General features: G+C 62.6%; 1 protein-coding gene across 2 annotated transcripts in view; it reads right to left on the bottom strand.

Annotated features, from left to right (window-relative positions):
- The window catches only part of ARNT2 (aryl hydrocarbon receptor nuclear translocator 2), a 72,559-nt gene that overhangs the window by 9,915 nt on the left and 41,664 nt on the right, over window positions 1-20,980 (bottom strand). For both annotated transcript variants that reach the window (XM_054588398.1, XM_054588393.1), the window contains exons 6-12: window positions 16,989-17,091; window positions 14,690-14,755; window positions 14,291-14,376; window positions 4,762-4,838; window positions 3,471-3,605; window positions 2,796-2,870; window positions 1,209-1,360 (exon numbers count right to left, since the gene is read on the bottom strand). In XM_054588398.1, coding sequence (XP_054444373.1) covers window positions 1,209-1,360; window positions 2,796-2,870; window positions 3,471-3,605; window positions 4,762-4,838; window positions 14,291-14,376; window positions 14,690-14,755; window positions 16,989-17,091 — 694 coding nt within the window. The remainder of the gene's footprint in view (window positions 1-1,208; window positions 1,361-2,795; window positions 2,871-3,470; window positions 3,606-4,761; window positions 4,839-14,290; window positions 14,377-14,689; window positions 14,756-16,988; window positions 17,092-20,980) is intronic.

Here is a 20,980-nt window from a genome sequence, read left to right as displayed (position 1 = left end):
AGCCTGAGCAGGTGCTCGGCCGCCCCGCTGGCACGTCCTCTCCTCGCTGCAGCCCCTCCCTAGGGCCCCGCGCCCAGCCTGGCTCCAAGGGTCGGCCTGGAGGGAGCAGCCTCCCCACTGCCCGGAGCCTCGGGGAAGGACAGGAGGGACCGACACGGACACTGCCATGGGCAGGAGGAGGTCCACGCCCAGACCCAGCCTCTCGATTCGCGAGAAAGGCCGCAGGACCCGCCCAGAGGTAGAAGGAAGCCACGCAGTGCGCTTCCGGAAGCCAAAGGACATCTGGGGCTGCACGTAAGGAATGACCGAGACCCCGGCCAGCAGCTGTGGCAGGCGGCAAGGTGGCTCCCTGCACACCGCCCCCCTGCAGGGTGTGAGGGCGAGGCTCCACCCCCCCATCCCCAGTACCGGCGAGGCGGCGAGGCGGCGAGGCTGCGAAAGGGGACTTGTTCACAGGGACCCGGGACTGAGAAACCCAGGCCACCTGCCCTCAGAGAGACCTTGCGTGGGCTTGTGTGTCCAGGCGGTGCTTGGAGGCCGGACCCTGGCCGAGGCTGCGACGCAGAGGGCGCTGCTGCCCGGGAAGAAGGCTGCTCCGTGGGGCCCAAGGGGAGCTCTGCTGCCCAGGGGCCTGGGAGGCAGGAAGCAGGGCGACCGCCTGTGGGCTGCAGTCACGGGGACACTGCCGGCAGGCGAGGACGGGCAGGTGGCGGGTGGGAAGAGACCCGTCTCGGTGCTGAGTGTGGGAGAACGGCGGTGCCAACGATGGGGACGGGGGACGGCGGGCGGCCAGTCCTCGGCCCCTGCAGGCTGCAGCCGCCAGCACCCCGGGCACAGGAGCCAGGGCTCCGTGCGCTGGGCGCCGCGTCGACTTTGTTTATGCTGCTTCCTCGAGGATAAAAGCAGACAGGAGGCACGACCTGCATGTCGCTCAGAGCTGGGCCTCGGTTCATCCTGCCAGGGAGGAGGCCCCCCACGGCACGGCCAGGAAACGGGGGCAGAGGCTGAGGCCGGCCTGAGCCGACACCTGGAGGGCCCGGCTGTGGGAAGCAGCACGTGCCAGCGGCCGGGCACAGAGAGACCGCGGGTCCCCGAGGCGCCCACCCCCGGCCCCAGAGCCGTTCGCCCCTGCAGCCCGGCTCAGCAGGACCGAGCGCCCCAGCTCCGCGCGCAGGGGCGGGGCCGACGGCGGGGAGGAAGGCACGTACTTGACGTTGGTGTTGGTGCAGATGACGTACTCGATCTCGTCCGAGTAGGGGTTCTGGAAGGTGAAGCTGCTGGTGCGGATCAGCAGCCACTCGCGGTTCTTGGTGCGGAACCGGTACATGACCGACAGCACCTGCCCTTTCAGCTTCACCACCTGCAGAAGCAAGTGGAGACGGAATGAGCGAGAGGAGGGACTGGGCGTGGCGGCGGCCGGAGGCAGAGAGAGCGAGGGCGAGGGGGGCACTCCAGCCACGGGCCCCCCGCCGGCTTCCCCGCTGCGACTCCGCACTGCGCCTGGGTCCTCCTGCCGCCGCTGTGTGAGAGACCCAGCGAACGCCTGCCTTGTATCAGGGCTTTCTTAGCTTTCACAAATGAGATTGGGAAACTCTAAGGGGGACCGAGCCTCTTCCTGGGACCCCGTGCGGCTCCGGGGGCAGATGGCGCCCGGGCGAGCGTTGCAGTGGGGCAGGCTGCTGCCGCGTGAGCCTGTGTGGGCGGGCCCTCCTGGGGGAGGGCACAGCCTGAGCACACGTTTGGGGGCTGGGAAACGCGAGGCGCGGTGGGGCCAGGCCGCACCTTCGGGCAGGAGCTACGCAGTCCAGGCCTCAAGGCCAGGCTGGTGCTTCGTGCAGGGGCGATGCTGAGACCTGAGGCCACGAGGGCCAGGCTGAGGCCCAGCCTCACATGCTGCCCATGAAAACAGCTCCGCCTGCATCACCGTGGTGATGGGAGGCGTCTGAGCGCCGAGGAAGAGATGGGAGGGGACCCTCTGTGTCACGGGGCCCCGCTCCTCCGTCTGACTTCCAGGTAAACCGTGACCCAGAGAGGGGATCTGGGAGGCCACTCGGGTGTCCGGGCCCCCGGCGGGTGTGCTGTGACCACCCAACTCAGATTCCTCACGTGCGTGATCTGGGCCATTCGGTGTTTTTGTTTCAGCCCAGAGTTCAAGGGCTGACAGAGCTCCCGCCGCGCTTTTGAAAAAACAAGCCACTTCCCTGTATCAACATTCGTTGCCCACCCCGCTGCCGGTGGCCGAAGCCCAGAGAACACAAGCGCGCCCCGGGGCGCCCCGCGGCTGCGCGCCACTTCCCGTGGGCCCTGCGGGGGCCGGGCCAAGGCTCCAGGGGCTTCTCCTGGACCTTCCCCTCCCACTTGCGGGACGGAGGGCGGGGGGCGGCTCACAGAGCCAGAGTAACTGAGGCTGGAAGCCAGGCAGGGTTAGATGTTCAATTCCGTCCTTTTCTTCTCAAAGCCAACCAGGTTCTGGCCGCGTCAGAGGCCTGTCCGATGGGGAGGCCTGCGTGCGGGCGGTGGCACAGGAATGGGGGCTCTGGAAGGAGGCGAGCCCCAGCCCCAGCTCTGTTATCGCCGTGCTGTGGGACTCGCTCCCGCCCTCCCTGCGACCCTCCCCGTCCTCTGCTCTTCCCTGCGACTCAGCGATCTCTTCCCGATAGGTCTGCCTCCCCTGCAAGGCTGCGAGCTCCTTCGGGGCAGGGCCCTGACTGCCCAGTACGCTGTGGAGCGGATGTCCTGCCGGCCACACCCCCGCGGGCCCGGCCTCTACGCCCCGGCAGCGGCAGCGGCGGTACCTGCTGAAAGCTCTCGCGCAGGTGGCTCTGATCCTCCGAGTGGCAGAATTCCAGAATGTCCTTTCCCAGAAGATCCTACACAAGGAGAGAGGGTTTAATAACCCCAGTCCCTGTTTTCATAACTTACATATCAACACAGTGTTCACCTTCCACGCCCTTCACCCGTCTCCCGCCTGCCCCACGCAGGGGAAAGGGTGGGTGAACACCCTCCCCAGCACAACGCGACCGTGGAGCCGCGGGGGAGGCTGCTGGAACCCCTCCCAAGCCCCTCCGGCACCGCCAACTCATCTCCACTTCGCAGAGGCCCTCAGTCCACAGCATCGGGATGCAATTTTATTTTTGTTTGCCTTAGAGAAGCAAACTGCAACAAACGTGTCAATAAACATAAGAAGACAGCACGCGATAGCAGGCAGGCAGGTGGCAGGTACGCTACCTAAGAGCACTGGAATTGTTTAAACGTTTAAACTGTTTAATTGTTTTTAATGAACCGTTTAACTTGCAGCTCTCTTGTGGCTGGAGGAACACTGTTGCCACAGAATAACTGCACTTCTCAAACGCCTGTTTACGATCTACCTCCCCTCGCCTTGGTTCTAAGCAAAGGGCCTAGCGTCCCCCAGAGCAGCCGCGTGCCTCGCCGTGACGCGACCCGACGGCCATGCGCTCCGAGCGGCCCACCTGGGGCTGGTAGCCGATCACACTGATGCACCTCGGGTCCACGAACGTGATGATCCCGTCGGAGCTGTGCCGCGACAGGAACTCCGTGGGCGCCGACACCCCGCTCATGTCCATGCACACGGGAGAGCTGGTCACCTGCGGCGGGAGACCCACGGCGAGGAAGTTTGACAGAGACAGAGGAGGGGGCAGCCCGGGCAGACTGAGCTCACAGGTCCTTCCACATCGTTCACACGATGCGCCTAAACGTTCCAACAGCCCGATCGCGCCTCCGACAGACAGTGACCGAGGGCCACGTCCTCCCATCGCCGCGCCTCAGTTTCCCCATCAGCCCGTGGGAGTAACGAAGCCTGTCGTCCGACACGCGGGGGGTGAGACGGCAGAGAGGCTGCGCGTCAGACACCAGCACACGGTCGGTGCTGAGACACGTCAGCAGCCTTCCCTCTTCCCGCCTTCCCTCTGCCGCGGATCGCAGAGGCGGCCACGGAGCGGGCCAAGGTATTTAGAAAGTCAACACGGGGGGACTGAAGTCCCCCAGGGAGTCTCCCTTCACCCATCTGCAAGGAATAACCAATGTTTATCCTACGTGATCGAAACTGCTTACTCCTCTGTCTGAAAACGGTGAGACACAGGGAATCAGGGACGTGAACAGCAAGGGTCCTGTGCCCCATGTCTCTACGGCCCCCAACCCCTAAGGGGGGTGCTCAGTGCCACAGGGACAGCGAAGAGCCCCGCAGACGGAGCCAGTGCGCTTCAGACATGGTTCTCAGCGTGTTCAGTGTTTTTCAAGATTAAAAAGACGCATCCCCTACCCTCTCGGAGCTGCGGGAGAGGGGCAGGCGGGCAGCGGACTGTGGGGACAGACCGTGGACGATGGCCCCGGGCCGGGGCGCGGGGCCGGGGGTGTGACCTCGGACTGCGCGGGGGGAGGGGTCTTTGTAGCTGGGGCTCCTGGCGGGAGTGAACAGGAAGTACACGGGGCTCTGAAAGGAGGCACCGGGCAGAGGTGGGGACACGCGTGGTGAGGGGGGCCGGGCACGGCCTGGAGCAGGGTGGACGGCGCCGGGGAGTGAGGCGCCCCGAGCTGGCGCTTTGTCCTACGGGCCCTCGACGAGGACACACCCACGGTGACTAAACAGGTGCGGGCGGCAGACTGACCAAGCCCCCGGGGAGGCGGGGACTCTGCAGCTCACGGCCCGCAGCCCCGTGTGCTCCCACGTCCAGCCTCCTGAGACACGGAACCTGTACCGGTAACCTGCGGCCTCTCGTCGAGGTTAAAGGGGCTGTTTCTCACCTGCAGCCTCCCGATCGCCACGAGGCAGTATTTGCTGCCTTGCCCCACGTCCGCGTCCTCTTCGGGTATGGTCATTCCTGGAACGAGAAACGACGGACAGGAGGGGCGTCGGGGACGTGGCGCAGGCGATCGGCAGCAGGGACCCGCGGCCGGCCCCTCGGCTCTGGGACGGGGGCCCTGGAGCCCGCCCCTCCCCCGCCCCCTCCGCCCGACGTCGTTTGATAATTTCATGGCCCGTTGTCATCTGCACTTGTGGGCGATGCAGAGGAAATTAAGGAAGATGAAATGCCACGTGTTCATTCGTGCGTGTGCAAACCGTGGCCAAAACATTCCGTGACGGAAGGAATTTCAGTAAGAACGGCGGCTACGCATTTCAGGTTGGGTAAGCCTTTCCCGCGCCTGTTGACAAAGGACCAAGTAAAGACCATGAGAATCACTGCACTGCCATCAGCTGGTTCTTCGGGGTAGGACCCGGGTAAAGAGACACTTTTTAGCTCGTAACATTTAGAAAAAATTTTAGCAGCTTCCTTTCACTTTATTTTTCAAGGTTGTATAGATCTTCTAAATTTCTTTTAGGAAGGTGGACTGTGTGCAATAATAATAATAAAGACAGTTTTTCAAAGGGTGGCGCGTGACGCTTTGGCACGTAGCAGTGGGGGGCTTCCCACGCCTGGGACTCTCTCTGGGGCTGCATCTCGTTCTCCGGCAGCTTAGGCGGCAGAACTCCGCCCCGCGGGCTCCAAACTGAGAGAAGATGCACCCACGGCCGTGGAAGTTTAATTCTAAACCATCTGGCCGAGGTGCGGCTTGTCTTTCCAAACAAACAGCCACTGAGTCACGGAAAGTAACATGCATCTCCTCTTGCCTCAAGTCCCGCGTGAGCATTCTCTTTATAAACTTGGACTTGGAAGATAGAGCTTTGTTTCCAGTAAATCGTCATCTGTAAACAGAGTCGGGGGGAGGGGAGGGGAGGGCCGCAACAGTAGAGCCACCCCGAGGGGCAGCTGGCCCCCAGGAAGGAAGGAGGGGCAGGACGGTCTCGCCGCCGGGCACGGAGGAGGGGCCCCTTCCCTGGCGGGGGCGGGGGTGGTGGTGTTTCCTCGGAAAGCCGGGGCAGCTGTCCAAGGGAACCCGTGAACGCCGACCGCTGCCTCAGCTGTGGGTCTCACTACGATGGTCCGCTTTTCGTGGTAAAAAGTTCAGCGATACAAGGACCACGACACGCTCCGCTGGCTGGCTTCGCCCCGTTTCCGGCTTCCGGAAGCTAAACCCCACCCGTGCCGAGCGGGCCTCTCTCAGGCAAGGCTGGGCCTGGGGGTCCCTCTGCCACCCACCCCGGCTTTGCGGCTACGCCCTTCCTCCAGCTTCCCATCACAGCACTCCTGTCTGGGACCCCTGAGGGACGTGGGGAGACTCTGGGGAGACCTGGGGGCTGGCTGGCACCGACAGCCCCTCCAGGGCTCCCTTGTGCCGCCCCACCGCTCACCACAGCCCGCGCCTCGCCGGCCCCGTCCTACGTCTGCTCTCACCAGCGTCGCCGCTGGCTCCGCCCGGCTCCGCATCCTCCGCGAGCAGCCTCCCCTGCCCTCGCACCGGCTCAGACTGGCCAGCTCCCAGCCGGGTTCCTTCCGCTCAGCCCTTGGCGGCCGCACGGTTTGCAGGCGCAGACCCCAAGGTCCGCGCACGGCCTGCTGGCCCGGACGCTCATGCTGCCGCCTCCCCACGCCCTCCGCTGTCCCCTCCCCCAACCGTGCCTGCACCATTCGCTCCGTCTGTCTTCCCGGAACACGGCCTCGGCCCTATCTGAGCCCCTTTTCAAAAAAGCCTCAGGGGCCCCCCCAGTCACCCGGGTCACGGCCATGCATTCCCTCCGAGGTGCTGGTGGGTCCTCCCCGGTGAGCAGCTCATCCAGTGGGGCAGGGACCCGCGCGCGGCACCGGGAGCGAGGGTGTGCACAGCAGAATGGAACACCTTCCCGCAGGCCGGCAGAGCGCTCCCCCGAGCCTGCCGGCCGCACGCTGGCCAGGACGGGCAAGCCCAGGAAGCTGCCTGTGGCCTACGCACGTGGAGCAGAGAAGGGAAGGGTTTTCCTGAGCACGCTGGCGGCGCGCGGCCGGTCACCCCCCCTGCAGGAAGGCACCCGCTTGCTTTATGTTTGAAACAGCGGTGACAACATTCCCCTGGTTCCAGGAAGAAGAGCTACAGGGGCATGTCCTCGTGCCCAGAGCCAGCACTGAGAGAAGATGAGTCCGCAGGGACAGAGGGCTCCGGCTCTGGAGGGGCCAGAGGAGTCCTAGCCCAGAAACCCTGACTCCGCCGTCCCCTGACCGCAAGGCCTCCCGCCTCTGTGAACCCCACGAGGCGCGAGGAAGGGCAGCTACGAGCCGTGACGTGGGGGCAGCCCTCATCCCCGCTCCACGGGGCTGCCTGCGGTGAGACAGCCTATACGGGGCCTCCGGCAACGGGCTGGGCACGAGGGCTCGGGCGCCGCAGCGCCGTCCTTGGCCCCAGCCGAGGGCGGGGGAGATGCCGGGGCCCGCGAGGCACGCGGCCCCGGAGGGCCTCAGGCTGCCCTCTGCCGAGAGGCCTCGCGCAGTGCTCGCCTCGGCCCTGGCCGTCGTGGGCCCAAACGCCAGGTCAGACGTCGGCCGTGAGCTCAGCCCAACGTGACACAGTTTCTGAGCATCTAGTAGGCAAGCGCCTGACTCTCTGCTCTGGGTCAGGGACTCGGCCGCGCGGGAGACCGGCTCCTCCCCTCGGGGAGCTCACGGCGGGTCGGGACGGACCATCGCGATGCCATATGGTTAGCGTTAGGGCCGAGAGGGGCGCGCGGCCAGGGCCGGGCGCCAGGGCCAGGAGGGACGGGCGCAGCCCTGTTTAGCAAAGTGGTTTTTAATAGGAACAGGATAATTCCAGCCATGTTAGCGGATTTCGACAATTCCCCGATCCGTTTCACAAGCCCATTTTGCCCGTAATTAAATTACCTTTGCTTTGGGAGCTCTCTGCCCCAGCCAGGTCTACATAAACCTGAGTCACAGAGGCAGCACCCGCCCCAACTGTAACGAGAAACTGCCGCCTGGGAGGAGAGTCAGCCCTGGCCAGGAGTGCGTCTCCGCTCCTCACGAGGGGCCGCGTGCGCCCCGCGCCAGCGCCCGTGGAAAGTTGGGCAGCTGTCCAGCCACTCTGGGCGGCGTCTCTCCAGGGACTGACAGCCCCGCATGTGAATGAAGACACATTTTTCTGCCGTCCGCCAAATGCAGGCGGAGGAAAGAAAAAACCACCACCTTCTGCTGCGAGCAATTGAGGCCACTTGTTCACAGCCCGCTTCCAAAGTCCTCCCTGAGGAATAGTAATAAGATATAGGAAAACAAAAGAAGTCCCTTTGGCCGAACACATTTAACACATTTGGGAAGCGCAGTGTAAACGAAGACGAAGAGATTTCATCACCAGGGGCCTCTGCAGAGAACGACACTTGTGACCTGGGAGCAGGGAAATCAAGACGGCCAAGTCCCCCGAAAGGAGCTTTGGCTGAAAAGGGCCCACGGAGACCCCCTGAGTAAGCACCTGTCCCCACAGGGCGCGGCAGCAATGACGGCCTGAGACGAGAGAAGTCCAGGTCGGTGTGCAGATGACGGTGGGCCCCCCGACAGCAGGCCAGCCACGGCGAGGGACGGCCCCGGCGCAGGTCGGGCGACGCGGGGTGAGGGGCCGCCGCCAAGCCACGCTTCCCTGCGTCCGAGGGAAAGGCCCCCGGCAGAGCCCGCCGAGGAGCTCCGCGCGGCTGCGGCTCGCGATGAGCACCGCGTGGGGGCAAACCATGAGGGCACGCGCTCCCGGGGCACAGGCCGCCCAGGAGGGTCTGCGGCAAAACGCCCGCGTGTCCTGCCAGGCTGCCTGCGGCCCCCGTGCACAGACCAGGGGACGCCACCTCGCTCAGGGAACCGCGAGGCCGGACGTTCCTCTTCGGCCCCCGGCACGGCCTGACGGGTCTCCGGAGAGCCCACGCGACCAGTGATGGCACCGTCCGCAACCCTCGACGAGGGGCAACCCCGCGGCGCCCTCTAGGCCACGTGGGAGGAAGTCACAGGCATGTGGAAAAGGGCCGAGCCCTGGCCGGCCGGGCTCTGGGTGAGGGCCGGCTGGAGCGCAGGGACGGAGGCCGACCCGACACGCCGGCGGATGGACGCTCCCCCTACCCCCTGCCCCCGTGCCCTGCGGTCCGTGCGCGCCTCTGTTACGACCCCCGATCCGGGGCTGGGCAATGACCTGCACACCTGCCGGGCTCTTCCAGGGGACGGCGGGCTCCTTACAGGCAGGACCCGTGCCAGACCTGCCCGAGGACCGCCAGGGCCTAGCAAACGTGACAGGCGTTCAGAAGTGGTGGCTGAAGGAAGCGTCAGAATGGCTTTGCCCCGCCCGAGAGCAAGGAGGCCTGAAACTGCCAGCCGCCATCCTCCACCTCACGAGCGAAGTCCACGGCTCCGGAGTCTCCCCAGGCCGTCGCGGTGAGGGCCCGAGCAGGCGACGGGTCCTGCAGCGCACATGCCACGTGGGCTGAGGGTGGGAGACAGCGGGGCTCCGGCTGCGGCAGAGACAAGTAGCTTCTGGAGGTTTTCGAACGAAGGAGAAACAGGCACAGTTTGTCCAACAGCAAACTCCAGGAAGAGCAGAGCTGCTCTAGATGAGCTCATGGCAGGGCTGATGTGCCTGCTGAGCTGGGAGCGCTGGCCCAGGCTCTGCGGATCCCAGCCCAAACCCCACAATAACCTCAGGCCTCTGGCATGCTGCGGCCAAGGCTTCCTGAAAGTCCAGCAGCAAAGGGAACAAAAGCATCCGCCTTCTCGATGAGAAAGCACACAGGGCGCCAACAACCGAGTCCCTTCCTGACCCAGGGGACCCGGTGGGAGAGAACGTGGTCTTGGTTCCGCGCTCTCCCCCGGGGTCAGATGCTGGCTCTCCTGGGCGGGCCCACTGCCCGCTAACCAGAGATTTCCGGGGACTGTTAGGAGAGGCACCGAGCAGGCCAGATGACAGTTACTGTCACAGAAACGGCTTCTGGCTCAGAAATGAGTGTCCGTCTGTGAAGTACACAAGGTGCTAGGTGAGGACTACGGGGGGAGGCCATGAACACCTCCAGAGCTTCAAAGTCTCCTGGTGACCGAGCACGCCTCCCAAAACAGAACGCACAGCCATCTTCGGTGACTTCTCCTCTAGGATGCTGAGCGTAGCGTGCTTGCTGCACAGACTAAATGCGTTATGGATCAGACAAGGGAATGAACTATCTTTGGAACTCTTGTCCTACTCATACCCCCACAAGCTTGGATTGAAATCTATGTAAGGGGCCTAGGAAACGCGGCAGGGCCAGCTGGAAAGGCCACAGTGCAGCAGGAAGGGCCCCCGGAACAGGTCGGATTCTCTGTGGTGCGTGGCTCTCGGGGGGGTCGGCAAGGTGGCCCAGAACTCCGAGGGCCCGGCCGTCAGAGAAGTGTTTCATGAGGCCCGCATGTGCTCCGTAAAGCCTGCCTCTCCTCACCTTCGGAGACATCCAGGGTCGCCTGCAGATATTTTTAGCAACTTCGGTGTTTAGGAAACTTCATGCTTCCTAAGCAAGTCATTGTTTATCGTTGAGCAAGCAGCCTGAGCTCATGAGAAAGCAGGGAGAGCATTCCTCGCGGACGTTTACAAGCCATCGTGGAAGCATTAAGCGAGGTGCCGCCCTGATGCTCCAGTTCCGTGACCTTATGCTGGGGTAAGAGTGCCAATGACCTCACTTCAGCCCCTCCGCGGGGCCAGATGACTGTCTCTACCATCCTAAATGATTTCCGGGAAAGTGGATTCTATTAATGGCTTTGGAAATTCTAGGAAGACATTCCTTCACCAGTCCACCCCCTCCAGGTCAACTGCTTCGTTTGTCTGGACAAACGTCTTTCTTTCATCCCTCCAGCCTTCGCGAAACACCTACTATGGGCCAGGTTGAGCTGAGCACGGGGCTGAGCAAATGCATGAGGTGTGAGGGTCTAAATGATAAGCACAGAGTGTTCCGTGTGCTGAGAACGTACGTGCCAATCAAGGAACCAAGAACAAACAGCCACAGGACAGGGACTGTGGCCTGCAGGACCGCCAGGAGCGCCCGGTGTGGGCACAGGCTTGTTTCCACAGCCTCGGCCTTTACGGAAATGCAGTCACTACACACAGCAAAACAAAACCCAGAGACGTACAAACAACCCCGCCCCACAAACATACGCGTCTGATTTCCGTGCAAACCGACCGTCGGAAAGGCTCCTAAGATGGACTTCATACAAATGTCACTGTCTCTGATTATGAAAGTCATGGAAGACTTTGGAAAATGCAGGAATCGACAAGAAAAAAAGGAACCACTCATCTACTACACAGAAGTAACAATCATGAGTATTCTATACATTGGTACAATGTTTCGACGTGTGGACAGACCCGTGGTTTGTCATTTTCCAATGCATTTGTCATTGCGGTGCTGATGTTGTATAACCCGCCCCTGTTTTCAACTATTCGCACTTCGCCTCCTTCCTAACGCGTCCTCTGAAGCACATGCCTGTTTCATGCTTGTCCGGTTTTCTGTGAAATAAGCGTTCCAGGCTATTCGTAACCAATTCTCTGCCACTGAGGTTTAGATTAATTAGTTCAAAACTTTCCTCAGAATCAACTCCCAGGAGCGGAGTTCCTGTGTGTTGCAGGGATGCGCATCGTAAGCCACTGAGCACGTACAATGAAAGTGCCCCGCAGAAGGCAGGTGCTGACTTACACCCCCAGCAGGCACACCACGGACGCACCCCTCTGAACCTCACCAGCACGGTGGGCTCCGTCTCTCTTACTTTTTGTGAGTTGGTAGGTAAGAGGAGACGGTATCAAATGATTAGTATTTGCAGTTATGATTAACAAGAGACCGAAGTTTTTATTTTTATTTATTTATTTATTTGCCAAATGCTTAACGTGTGCGCGCGTGTGTATTTTTTAAGACCCTTTTCACGTCCTCGCTCATGTTCCCAAGAGTGAAATTTTCCTTTCGGTCACTTTCCTCATTTTGTCCGAATGGTGCCTTCTCTGCAATTAACCTAAATAAGAGATGAATGCCTCCTGCGTGTGACACCCCCTCAAATATTTAAAGGCAGAAATCATGTCGTGCTTTCTCCAAGAAAAACACCCCGGCTCCTCCCACCATGTCTCCTGGGGCCAAGTTTCCAGGGCGGCTGTCGAAGGCTTCAGGCATCATGCGTCCCTCGGCCCACGGCCTGCACGTCCAGCGCTCACGGCGCCGAGCTCCGTGCCCCTGCCTCCCGGGCGCCTGCCCGGGGCCGTCTCGGCGGGCTCTCCGGACGCCGCCCCTGCGCGCACAGCGGCCCGGCCTCCTCCCCCGCTCACCCCCGGGACGCCAGGAGCTAGTGTCATGGGGTCGTGGCGTGGCTCGTGGGTTATAAGGGCCCAAAAGAAGGGGTGAGAAAGAGCATGGCAAGGCCAGAAACAGGAAGAGGAACTTGCCTGGCGCGATGACAGTGACTGACACAGTCCAACGAGGGACACGTCAAGGAGAGGGCCCGCTTCGGCCGGGGTCCCCAGGGGCAGTGCCCATCCAGCATGGTCATGGGCCTCCTGAGACCCGGGGGCAGGCAGGGCCCTTCCCTCTGTCCCCAGCGCTGAAGGCGCCACACCCTCCCGTATCCCCCATGCAAGTGCTGGTGCCCCGCCGGCACGTCCCCGTGGACGGGAGGGACCGGCCCACGCCCGTCACGTCTGCCCACCGCGGGAGCTCGGGGACGGGGCGCCCCTCGCCTCCTCTTTGCCTCCCACCAAACAACCTTCTGAGGCAAACCGGGTTCCTCAAGCACCTCAGGACCTCACAGGCTCCCTGGACGTGGGCGTGAGCGTCCCGGTCAGAGACCGGGAAATCCCAGGGCACGTCTGCCGAGGGCCTGGCCGCACATCAGCTCCGGAGAGCTCTCCGCGCTCCCTGCGTCTGCGGAGCTGGGGCCCGGGCTCCGGACCCGGCGAGGCGCTGCCGCCGTGTGAGCTCCTGTCCCGGGGTCGAGCTGGGGCCTCCAGGCAAGCCACACTCTGACAATTGCGTGTGTTGTGGTGTAAGTAGAACAAATACATACGAATAAAAATATATAAATTAAAAAATGAGCATCTATACAAAAATGCCAAACTGATAGATGCCATATGGCAAACATGAAACGCAGCCGACTCCTAGCAAAGCTGCCATACGAGCTTAGACTAAAGGCCCATCTACCTCCGTCCCTGTGACCTGACACACCGCGTCGGGACTTCAACAAAGATTTAAGGGAGAGGCTAAAAAGCGAGGAAAAAAGCACCGCCTGAAGAGACACAGCCTCAGAGTCAGACTCAGACAGGACACACATTTTCCAATGGCCAGACAGGGAACGCGGGGTGATCACTACAAGGCCTCTGATGGGAGAAGCAGCTGCAGCGCGGCCGGACGGGCAGTGCAGCGGAGAGACGGGCGCGCCAAGAACCCGAAGGAAATGCTCGGAATGGAAAGCCGTGTGGGAGGATATAGGGAGTAGCTCTGACAGCTCCTCCGAAGACGGGAGCCGCCAAGGAAGGAAGCGGGGAGCCGCCGAGGACCACCTCCCGGGCCACAAGGCGTCCGCCAGCGATTAACATCGCGCGGACGCTTTTGTTCCACAGAGTTGCGGGGATGTAACTCACATTCATAAAACTTGCCCCTTCGTGTGCCTAAGTCAGGGGTTTTTCATTGTGCAACTATCCTCGCTGCCAAATTTTAGAGCACGTTCGCCACCTCGCAAAGAAACACGGTCCCCATCCACAGTCGCTCCCCATTCCTCCCTCCCCCGGCACCTGGAAACCACAAATCTACCTTCCGCCTGGATGGGTTGCTCTGTTCCAGGCGTTTCACATAAATAAAACCGTACAACGTGGCCTTCTGAGTCTGGCTTCTTTCACTTAGCCTGATGGTTTCGAGGCCCACCCACATTACGGCACGAATCGATACGTCGCTGCTTTTTGTCGCTGAGTAACATTTCATTGCATCGGCAGAGCATTTTGTATGTATCCTTTCCTCAGCTGATGGACACGTTCGGGTTGTTTCCATTTTTGGCCAATTTTTGCCTCGAACGCCCACGTACGCATCCCTTTGGGGACGTGCACTTTCAGCTTCCTCCGGTCCGCGCCTAGCGGCGAAGCTGCTGGTCCGCCGTGCGGTCCCCTGACGCGTACCATTTTGAGGAACTCAGACTGGTTTCCAAATCAGCGGCGCCGTATGACAGCCCCACCAGCTGCCTGTGAGGGTTCCGGTCGCTCCGCATCCCCCCAACGCTGCCTGCAGACGATTCTAACCCTCTCAGCGAGCCTAAGGGGCACCCTGTTGTGGTTCGGGTGAGCCTTTCTCTAATGACCTAGATATAGCTCTCGTTTCAAATGTCACTCAGACGCCACAGGGCGCTGTGGGCGACAGACTGCAGAAGAGGCTTGCTGGGCACTCAGCTCCTGGACGGCGCGCACAGGCCCTGCTTACCCGCGGGCGGCCAGGCCTTGATGTAGCCTGTGCAGTGGACCACGGCATACTGTGCCTCCCCTTCTTTCACGGGGCCGAGGCCGTTCCTGCAGGGAGAACAGTGGCCAAGTGGCTTTCGGGACCTGGGGTGAGGCCAGGACCCCGGAGGCTCCTTCCCTTGCTCACCTGGCAGTTTCGAATCTTGACTTCCCGCCTCCCTGCTTCCCCTCCTTCCACGTGGTCTGAAAGTCCACAATAAATTCCACCCGACTCCCTTTCTCACCGGAGCCCCAGAAGCCTGAGGAGCAGGTCCCCGGGTCCCCTCTACACTCAGCCCCTCGACAAGTTCAGCTACTCCTCAGCCTAGGACGCTCGGCCGCCCACCCCCAGCGCCGACACGCGTCGGAATGCGCTACCGACCTGAACCGTTTCCTCATGGTGGTTATTCTGTTTAGAGGGAGGTGGTCCAACGGGGCATTTCCACACCTAGGAGTCGAGAAACACAGTAGATGAGTGAAGACCCAGGCAGGTTTATACAACACGGAGCTGAGGGCGGCGGGGCGGGGCGGAGGGCCTTTCTTAAGCGGCTGTGCACCTGGGTGGCCCTAGAGCCGGTTCCCTTCCTACGCGTAGAGGCCGGCTTGTGCGTCTCTGACCCCGGGTGGTCACCGCAGGTGGGCAAAGTGGGACACGGTGTGCAAGGCTCACCAAACGGGTCCCCGGGCCCAGCCCGGAAGCTGGGACCCACAGAAGGACTCGAGGGGACCCTGGCCGAGCTCAGTCCCGCCGATCGCCGCCGCCTAACGGGGTGGCTTTCAGGAAACGGGGGGAGGGCTGACGACAGCAGCGGTGTCTCCTCAGGCCTGAGCGGGCACATCGGTGCAAAACAGACGTGGCCGGGGGATGAGCAGAAGCCTCTCCTCAGGCCGCCGTTCGCCGCTGAGGGAGCCCGCCCGCCCGGCGTGTCCTGGCACCAGGAGCACCGGACAGCTGCAGGCCTGCCGTCGGCGTGGGGACACGGGACGGGAGGCGTCCCATGTCCACCCTGGCAGGGCCCTTTCTGCCTCGGTCGCCAGGGACCGGCTCAGCCTCCCGGCTCTGACCCCCACGGGGTGCGCCCACGTGCTACGGCCTTGCCACTTCCCACCTATGTGACAGGTAGGACCCTGATGTCTTGACAGTCAACGCAGCAAACACGTGAGTCAATCACCCTCTGAGACGGGGCACAGCGGCCAGCGCCGGCGTGGTTTGCCCCGCAGGGCCGTCCATGACCTGCTGCCCAGGACGTGGGCACGGCCCTCTGCCCTATGTTTCCAGCACATTCATTCCTAAGCAAACTGCCGAGACAGTGCAATGAAGACACCACAGAGCTGGCGCTGGGCTGACCGCTCAGCTAGACGACAGGCGTCTACCGACCAAAGCGCTGAGGACGGGCCTGCTAGGCTGGACAGCAACGGATGGCGCTTGGTCCCTGGCGGACACTGAGGCTCGCCAACCCCGCTGCCCAGCTTGCCCCAGTCAGCTGAGCAGAGGGCGGGCAGCCTGTGCGGACCCAGCCCTACGTCCAAGGGGCACGGTCATGTCTTCTGTCACCCCAGCGCCACCTGAGGCAGGCGGCCAGGGGGCCCCTCCCGTGCCTCCCGGCCTGGACAGGAGCCGCCTCCGAGGCGAGGACCGCCAGGCTCAGCCCCTCCTGCCTCCGAGGGCCCGGCGAGAGGTGGGAGAGGCAGACTGTGCATGAGCAACCCTCCCCCTTCCTGCTCGCTGTTCCATGTGCTTCCTCTTCCTGCACAGCACGTGACCGCCGTGTGACGTTCCATGCATGCACGTGGACCTGGCACTCTGTCAGATGCGTGCCGCCGAGGTCCGGGGTTCTGTTTGCTCTACTGAGTGCGGAACCCCAGCACCTCGCGGGGCCCCTGGCACATTTGCCCAAGAACTGAGTGAACGTGTAAACGAAGGGGAGGCGCTGCCCCATGCTAGCGCCTCAGGAACGGCACGCGCCGGACGGGACGGACTCCACCCTGCGCCCCCTGCCGGCCTCCCCCGGGGCCACAGGGCTGACGGTGCAGGCGAGTCAGGTCTGGGCAGGAGGGTCCCTTCTCGGCCGTCAGAGCAATCCCCCAGGGCCCCCGAAACGCAGCCACTCCTGCATTCCGTCAACGGCTGCACATTACAACCAAGTGTGTGCAGAACAGGCTGCGAGACTTCATGGGAGGCTCCAAGAGGGAGGAATCAAAACTCTTACCCTTAAGGAAACTATAATTTTCTTCTGGAGCCCAGACAGGCACGGTTAAAATATCAATCGGCAATGTAATGAAGGATGAATAAAAAAAAACACGTGAGGTGGCACGAGAAAACGTGACAGTGAATGTGAAGTAGGTGGGTTTGCTACAAAACGTGCTGAGAACAGAGCCCGGGGAGGCTGCGGGTGAAGAGAGCCCCGAGGAAGGGGGCCCAGCTGGGACTCCGGGGACAGGGGGCGCCAGGCGAGGGGCGTGCGGAACGGGCACCCTGCAACGGGGGAGACAGGCAGGACGTGCGTCCGAGGCGGACGGAGGAGTCTGCAGGCACACGTGCGGCCGTCAAGACGACGGGGTGACTGGGGTGAACGTGAGGAGCATGCGTGGCCCTGGCCGAGCCCTCGAGGCTCCTCCCGGTGGGTCAGAAGGGCGCGGACCCGCCAGACCGCAGCCCGCGCCCGCCCGCCCGGACGCACCTCATCCTGCAGATGAAGGACCTGCGCGAGCCCATGCACATCCTCATGGACGACTGCTGCCCCTCCTTCTTGACCGTCCCCGTCTTCAGGTCCAAGATCCGGCCTAGGGGAGAGAGCAGGACACGCGCATGAGCCTCTGCCTTGTCCGGGGCCGGGGGGCCGGGGGGCCGGGGAGCCGGGGAGCGGTCTGCAAACGCTCTGCAGATGAGGGCGAGGAGGGCCACGCCAGCGGCCCGTTCCGTGGCATTCCCCACATTCTTTGGCAGGAAACGCACAGGGCGATGAAATCCACTCAATTCTCAGCGTCTGTTTTCTTCAAGGGGCAATCGACACTCACCCTCTCGCCTCGAGCGCCTTCACTCCGGCCTTCTCCCCGCCGCTTCCCGGAAACGGCATCTTGGCGGGCGTCGGCCAAGGTCACCGACAACGCCCTTGCCACTCAACCCAAGCTCATTTCCCCCCGTCTCTTCTGGCGGCCTTGCTGGACCTCCCCCAGCCCCACCGCCCCTTCCTCACCCTCTGCGCCCCCCACACGACCTTACCCACCCAGGGTTCTGAGGAGTCTCTCCTGAGCGCGATGACCCTGCACTACACCCCCAGCGCCGGCCCCAGGCCCCTCTGACCGGCAGCTGACCGCACACCTCCCAGGACATGTCACGCCTCCTCCTGGGCACCAGCAGAGGCGGCGCCGTCCACGGGGAACTCGGCCAGAATGCCAGACGTCTGCACGGAGGGGCCCTCCCGTCCCCCCACTTCCTGCACACCCAGCCCCCTCCCCATCTCGTCTGCCTCCGCCGCGGGGCCCATCCTTCCCCGGGAGCTGCCCTTGCCTCCTCCCCTGCAGTGCCTTCTGCCAGGGGAAACCCTTCCCTTTGCCCGGCTGACTCCTACTTATTGTCCCAAGTGACCCCGGGCGTCACCTTGCCATCGTCTCTTAAACATCTATGAAGCGCCCGGAGTGATGCTCGGCACCAATCGAAGCACAAACAGCTAAAAAGGCAAAAACCATTCTACGCTAGAGGGTGAACAGACAACAAAAGCCAAAGAATGGAGGGGGTGTATTGTCCGATGGGGGTGGGTCCTGCGCACAAAAATAAAGCAGAGCAAGAAGGCGCCCAAAGACCCGCCCCTTTGCAGCAGTAAGTTGACTGGCTTTCTATCCCTTAAAAGCCACAGGGTCGTGAAGAAGACCCGTCCCCAAGCCCCAGCTCCTACAGCTCCAAACGCGGGGGGGCGGAGGGGGAGCAGGGTGCACAGGGGTGGTGTTCGCCGCGCCCGCCAGCTGCCGCCTCAGCACCCGTAGCAGATTCACGTTCACGTGGCCCAGGCTCTGCAGGGCAACCGGGGCCGCCCAAGTACCAGAGACCCTGCTGTGCTCACAGCCGCCGCCGTGACCTTTAGGCAGGGCGTGTGCAGCAGGGCCTCCCACACGGAGAAGCCCAGCCTTCCCTCTGCCGGGAGCCCGGGTGCCTGCCGCCAGCCTCAGGTTGGACACCGGTCTGTCTTGCACACAGAAGGCCCCTCTCACGGATGCTTTTGTGTGACCTGTCACTTGCTTTATCCTCAACCAAATGGCGAAGGAGTCCAGCTGTGAAGCGGACCAGCGGGAGAGTCTGCCAGGTTCCAGAGTGCGCCCCGGAGGTGCAGCCGCAACCGCAGCAGAGCACGCGGGCCGCGGGCCGGAACAGCACGTCTCCGCCCGCCGCCTGCCACCGTGACCCCGGGAACAGGCGCCTCGGGCTGCTTCTCTGTGTGCTCCTCCCGTGTCCCCGGGCCCCGGAAGCCCCTTCCCAGGTTCCTCAGGAGTGAGAGCACGTCCACCCTCGCCGCGCAGGCGTGCTCGGCGAGGCTGTGCACGGGCTGGGTTTCTGACACACCCAACGGCAGTGGGGACGTGCAAAGGCCCATGGCCGTCCCCCGGGCCCTATGGCGCGTCCCAGCGTGATGCGCCGGAGGTCACACTCCGTCCCCCTGGGCATTGGGTTTACCCGCAGTGCGGCTGCAGGTAGAGAGGCAAGCACAGGACCCTGGGTCCCGGAACCGGGGGTCCGGATTCCTAGGGCAGGTTCCCAGTGGGCCTGAGAGGCTCCCCCAATCGAGGACAACGCTGACTCCCTCGGAGCCTCCCCACGGCACCTCGTCCGCTGGGTCCAGAGGCTCCATTCTTCCCCGGCCCTGTCATGGGCCTGGCCCCGCCTCGAATCCCACCCCGTGCTTGGCCAGGGCCAGAACGGCCGCCGCCCAGTCACCTCTGCTCTGCCCACGTAGCCCCTACTCCCGTCCCTCCTACAGAGCCGTCCGCAATGTCCGCGCTGGAATCCACACACTCCTACGCCCTCGGCTCCTTTCAGGAGTCCTGGGCTCCGAGTTAGCACGCCATCTGGACCCACAGCACTTCTGGGGAAGCTCCTTCTCCCACGCCCCACATGGCGGGCTCAGCGGCGCCGCCGCCCTGGGCCCGGGGCCCTTCCCAGCCAGCCCTCCTCTCCCGCACCCCGGCTCCTTGCCGACGCGCGGCCTCCGCGCTGTTATTTTAGTGGACATGGTATTATTTTGTTGGGCAGTTAGCTGTTCCCAGGTTTTCGGAGGGCAGATGATGCCGTGGTAAGTAGCTGTGTAAAAAAGAAATATCCATATCATCTTAGGACAGAGTCCCCAAAATGGAATTACTGCATCAAACGAGGAGACTATCCTTATGCCATTTGCACCAACACCCTGTCCGCCTCCGAAGCTCCTGGGGGGCCTGCTCCCAACCCCACGGCCAAACACACAGTTCCCACTCTACGAAATGGACCGAGTTACCACACGGCTTGGGGTTTTTAGCTACACTGTTCCTAAGACAGTCGAAAAGCGTGAAACACTGTGCCGGGAGCTGGCAGACACTGGCGGGCCGCCCCTGCCTGTTCCTGACAGGCTCGCGGGAACAGAGCTCGGGCCATCCGTCCGCTTATGGTCCATGGCTCTCTCGGGCGACGGCGGCAGCGCTCAGTCCATGCGAGAGAGACGGGGTGGCCCCCAGAGCCAAACACGTTTCCCCTCTGGCTCCCCACAGAAAGCCTGCGCCAACTCGTACTTTGGAAGAAAGACGAGGAAGAGCCCAGCGGGGACAGCGCATCTTTCCTGACGCAGGGTCCGCCCAGCACTGTTCTCCGGAAGCTGGTGTCCAAGTGTTATTTTAATCAGTAGTGACTTTCTTTTAAAAAGGGGAACCCGAAGTTTGTCTTGGATAAAATCACAAAAGGAGGCTTTGTGCTCATTAAAAAGCTCCCCAGGCTACCACAGAAATACAAATAGAAATTAGGATTATTTCATCAAAGGAATCCTTAAGAAAACAGGAAACATCTTATCTTGGTTTAAAAAAGGGGGAAAACCAAGATAGCAAAGGAGGAAAACAAGGGAAAATGATCAGCAGCAAAAGCACAGCGATGGCCCCCGAGATGCACAGTATCTGATGTTCTTCCAAAAATGTGCGGCCCACGACCCACGGGCCCGAGGCGGGAGGGAGCTTGGGTTGCTGTTCCCGTGACAAAGTGTTCTCATGCCACAAGGCCGACCCCCGCCTTGGAGCAGCTGTGCACACAAGGGCGCCCCCCGGGGCCCAGGAATGCAGCCGTCCAGGAGGCCCGCCCACGGCGGAGGAGTCCGCGCGGAGCCGCGCCCGCAGAGCCGGGGACAGAGTGGGCCTTCTGCGCTGGGGGCGGCAGCGTGGTCTCCGCCTTTCATTACTGCTGGCAGGCGTTTAGACACGGCGAAGGCTCAAACGCACCGGTTCTCAAGGTGTAGCCTGACTATTTCCTTCCCAAAGCAGAAGAGGGGGCTCTGGATGGGCAGCAGAGCTCCACCGGGGCGTCTGTTACTCCATCCTCCCAGAACCTCCCCGCCACAACGCTGTGTGCTAGTCCTTTAGGAGGAAAGTCAAAAATGGGCCGCCACCTTCCTACAAGGCCCCGCCTCCCAGGCCATAGTGACCAGTGGAGGGCTGGGCACCTGAC

Source organism: Pteronotus mesoamericanus, unplaced genomic scaffold (assembly GCF_021234165.1).
Source record: "Pteronotus mesoamericanus isolate MK-2021 breed Mesoamerican mustached bat unplaced genomic scaffold, CSHL_Meso_final contig_1242, whole genome shotgun sequence".
Lineage (NCBI taxonomy): Eukaryota > Metazoa > Chordata > Mammalia > Chiroptera > Mormoopidae > Pteronotus > Pteronotus mesoamericanus.
The sequence above is the reverse complement of the archived record's forward strand: the minus strand, read 5'-3'. Positions and strand labels throughout refer to the sequence as shown.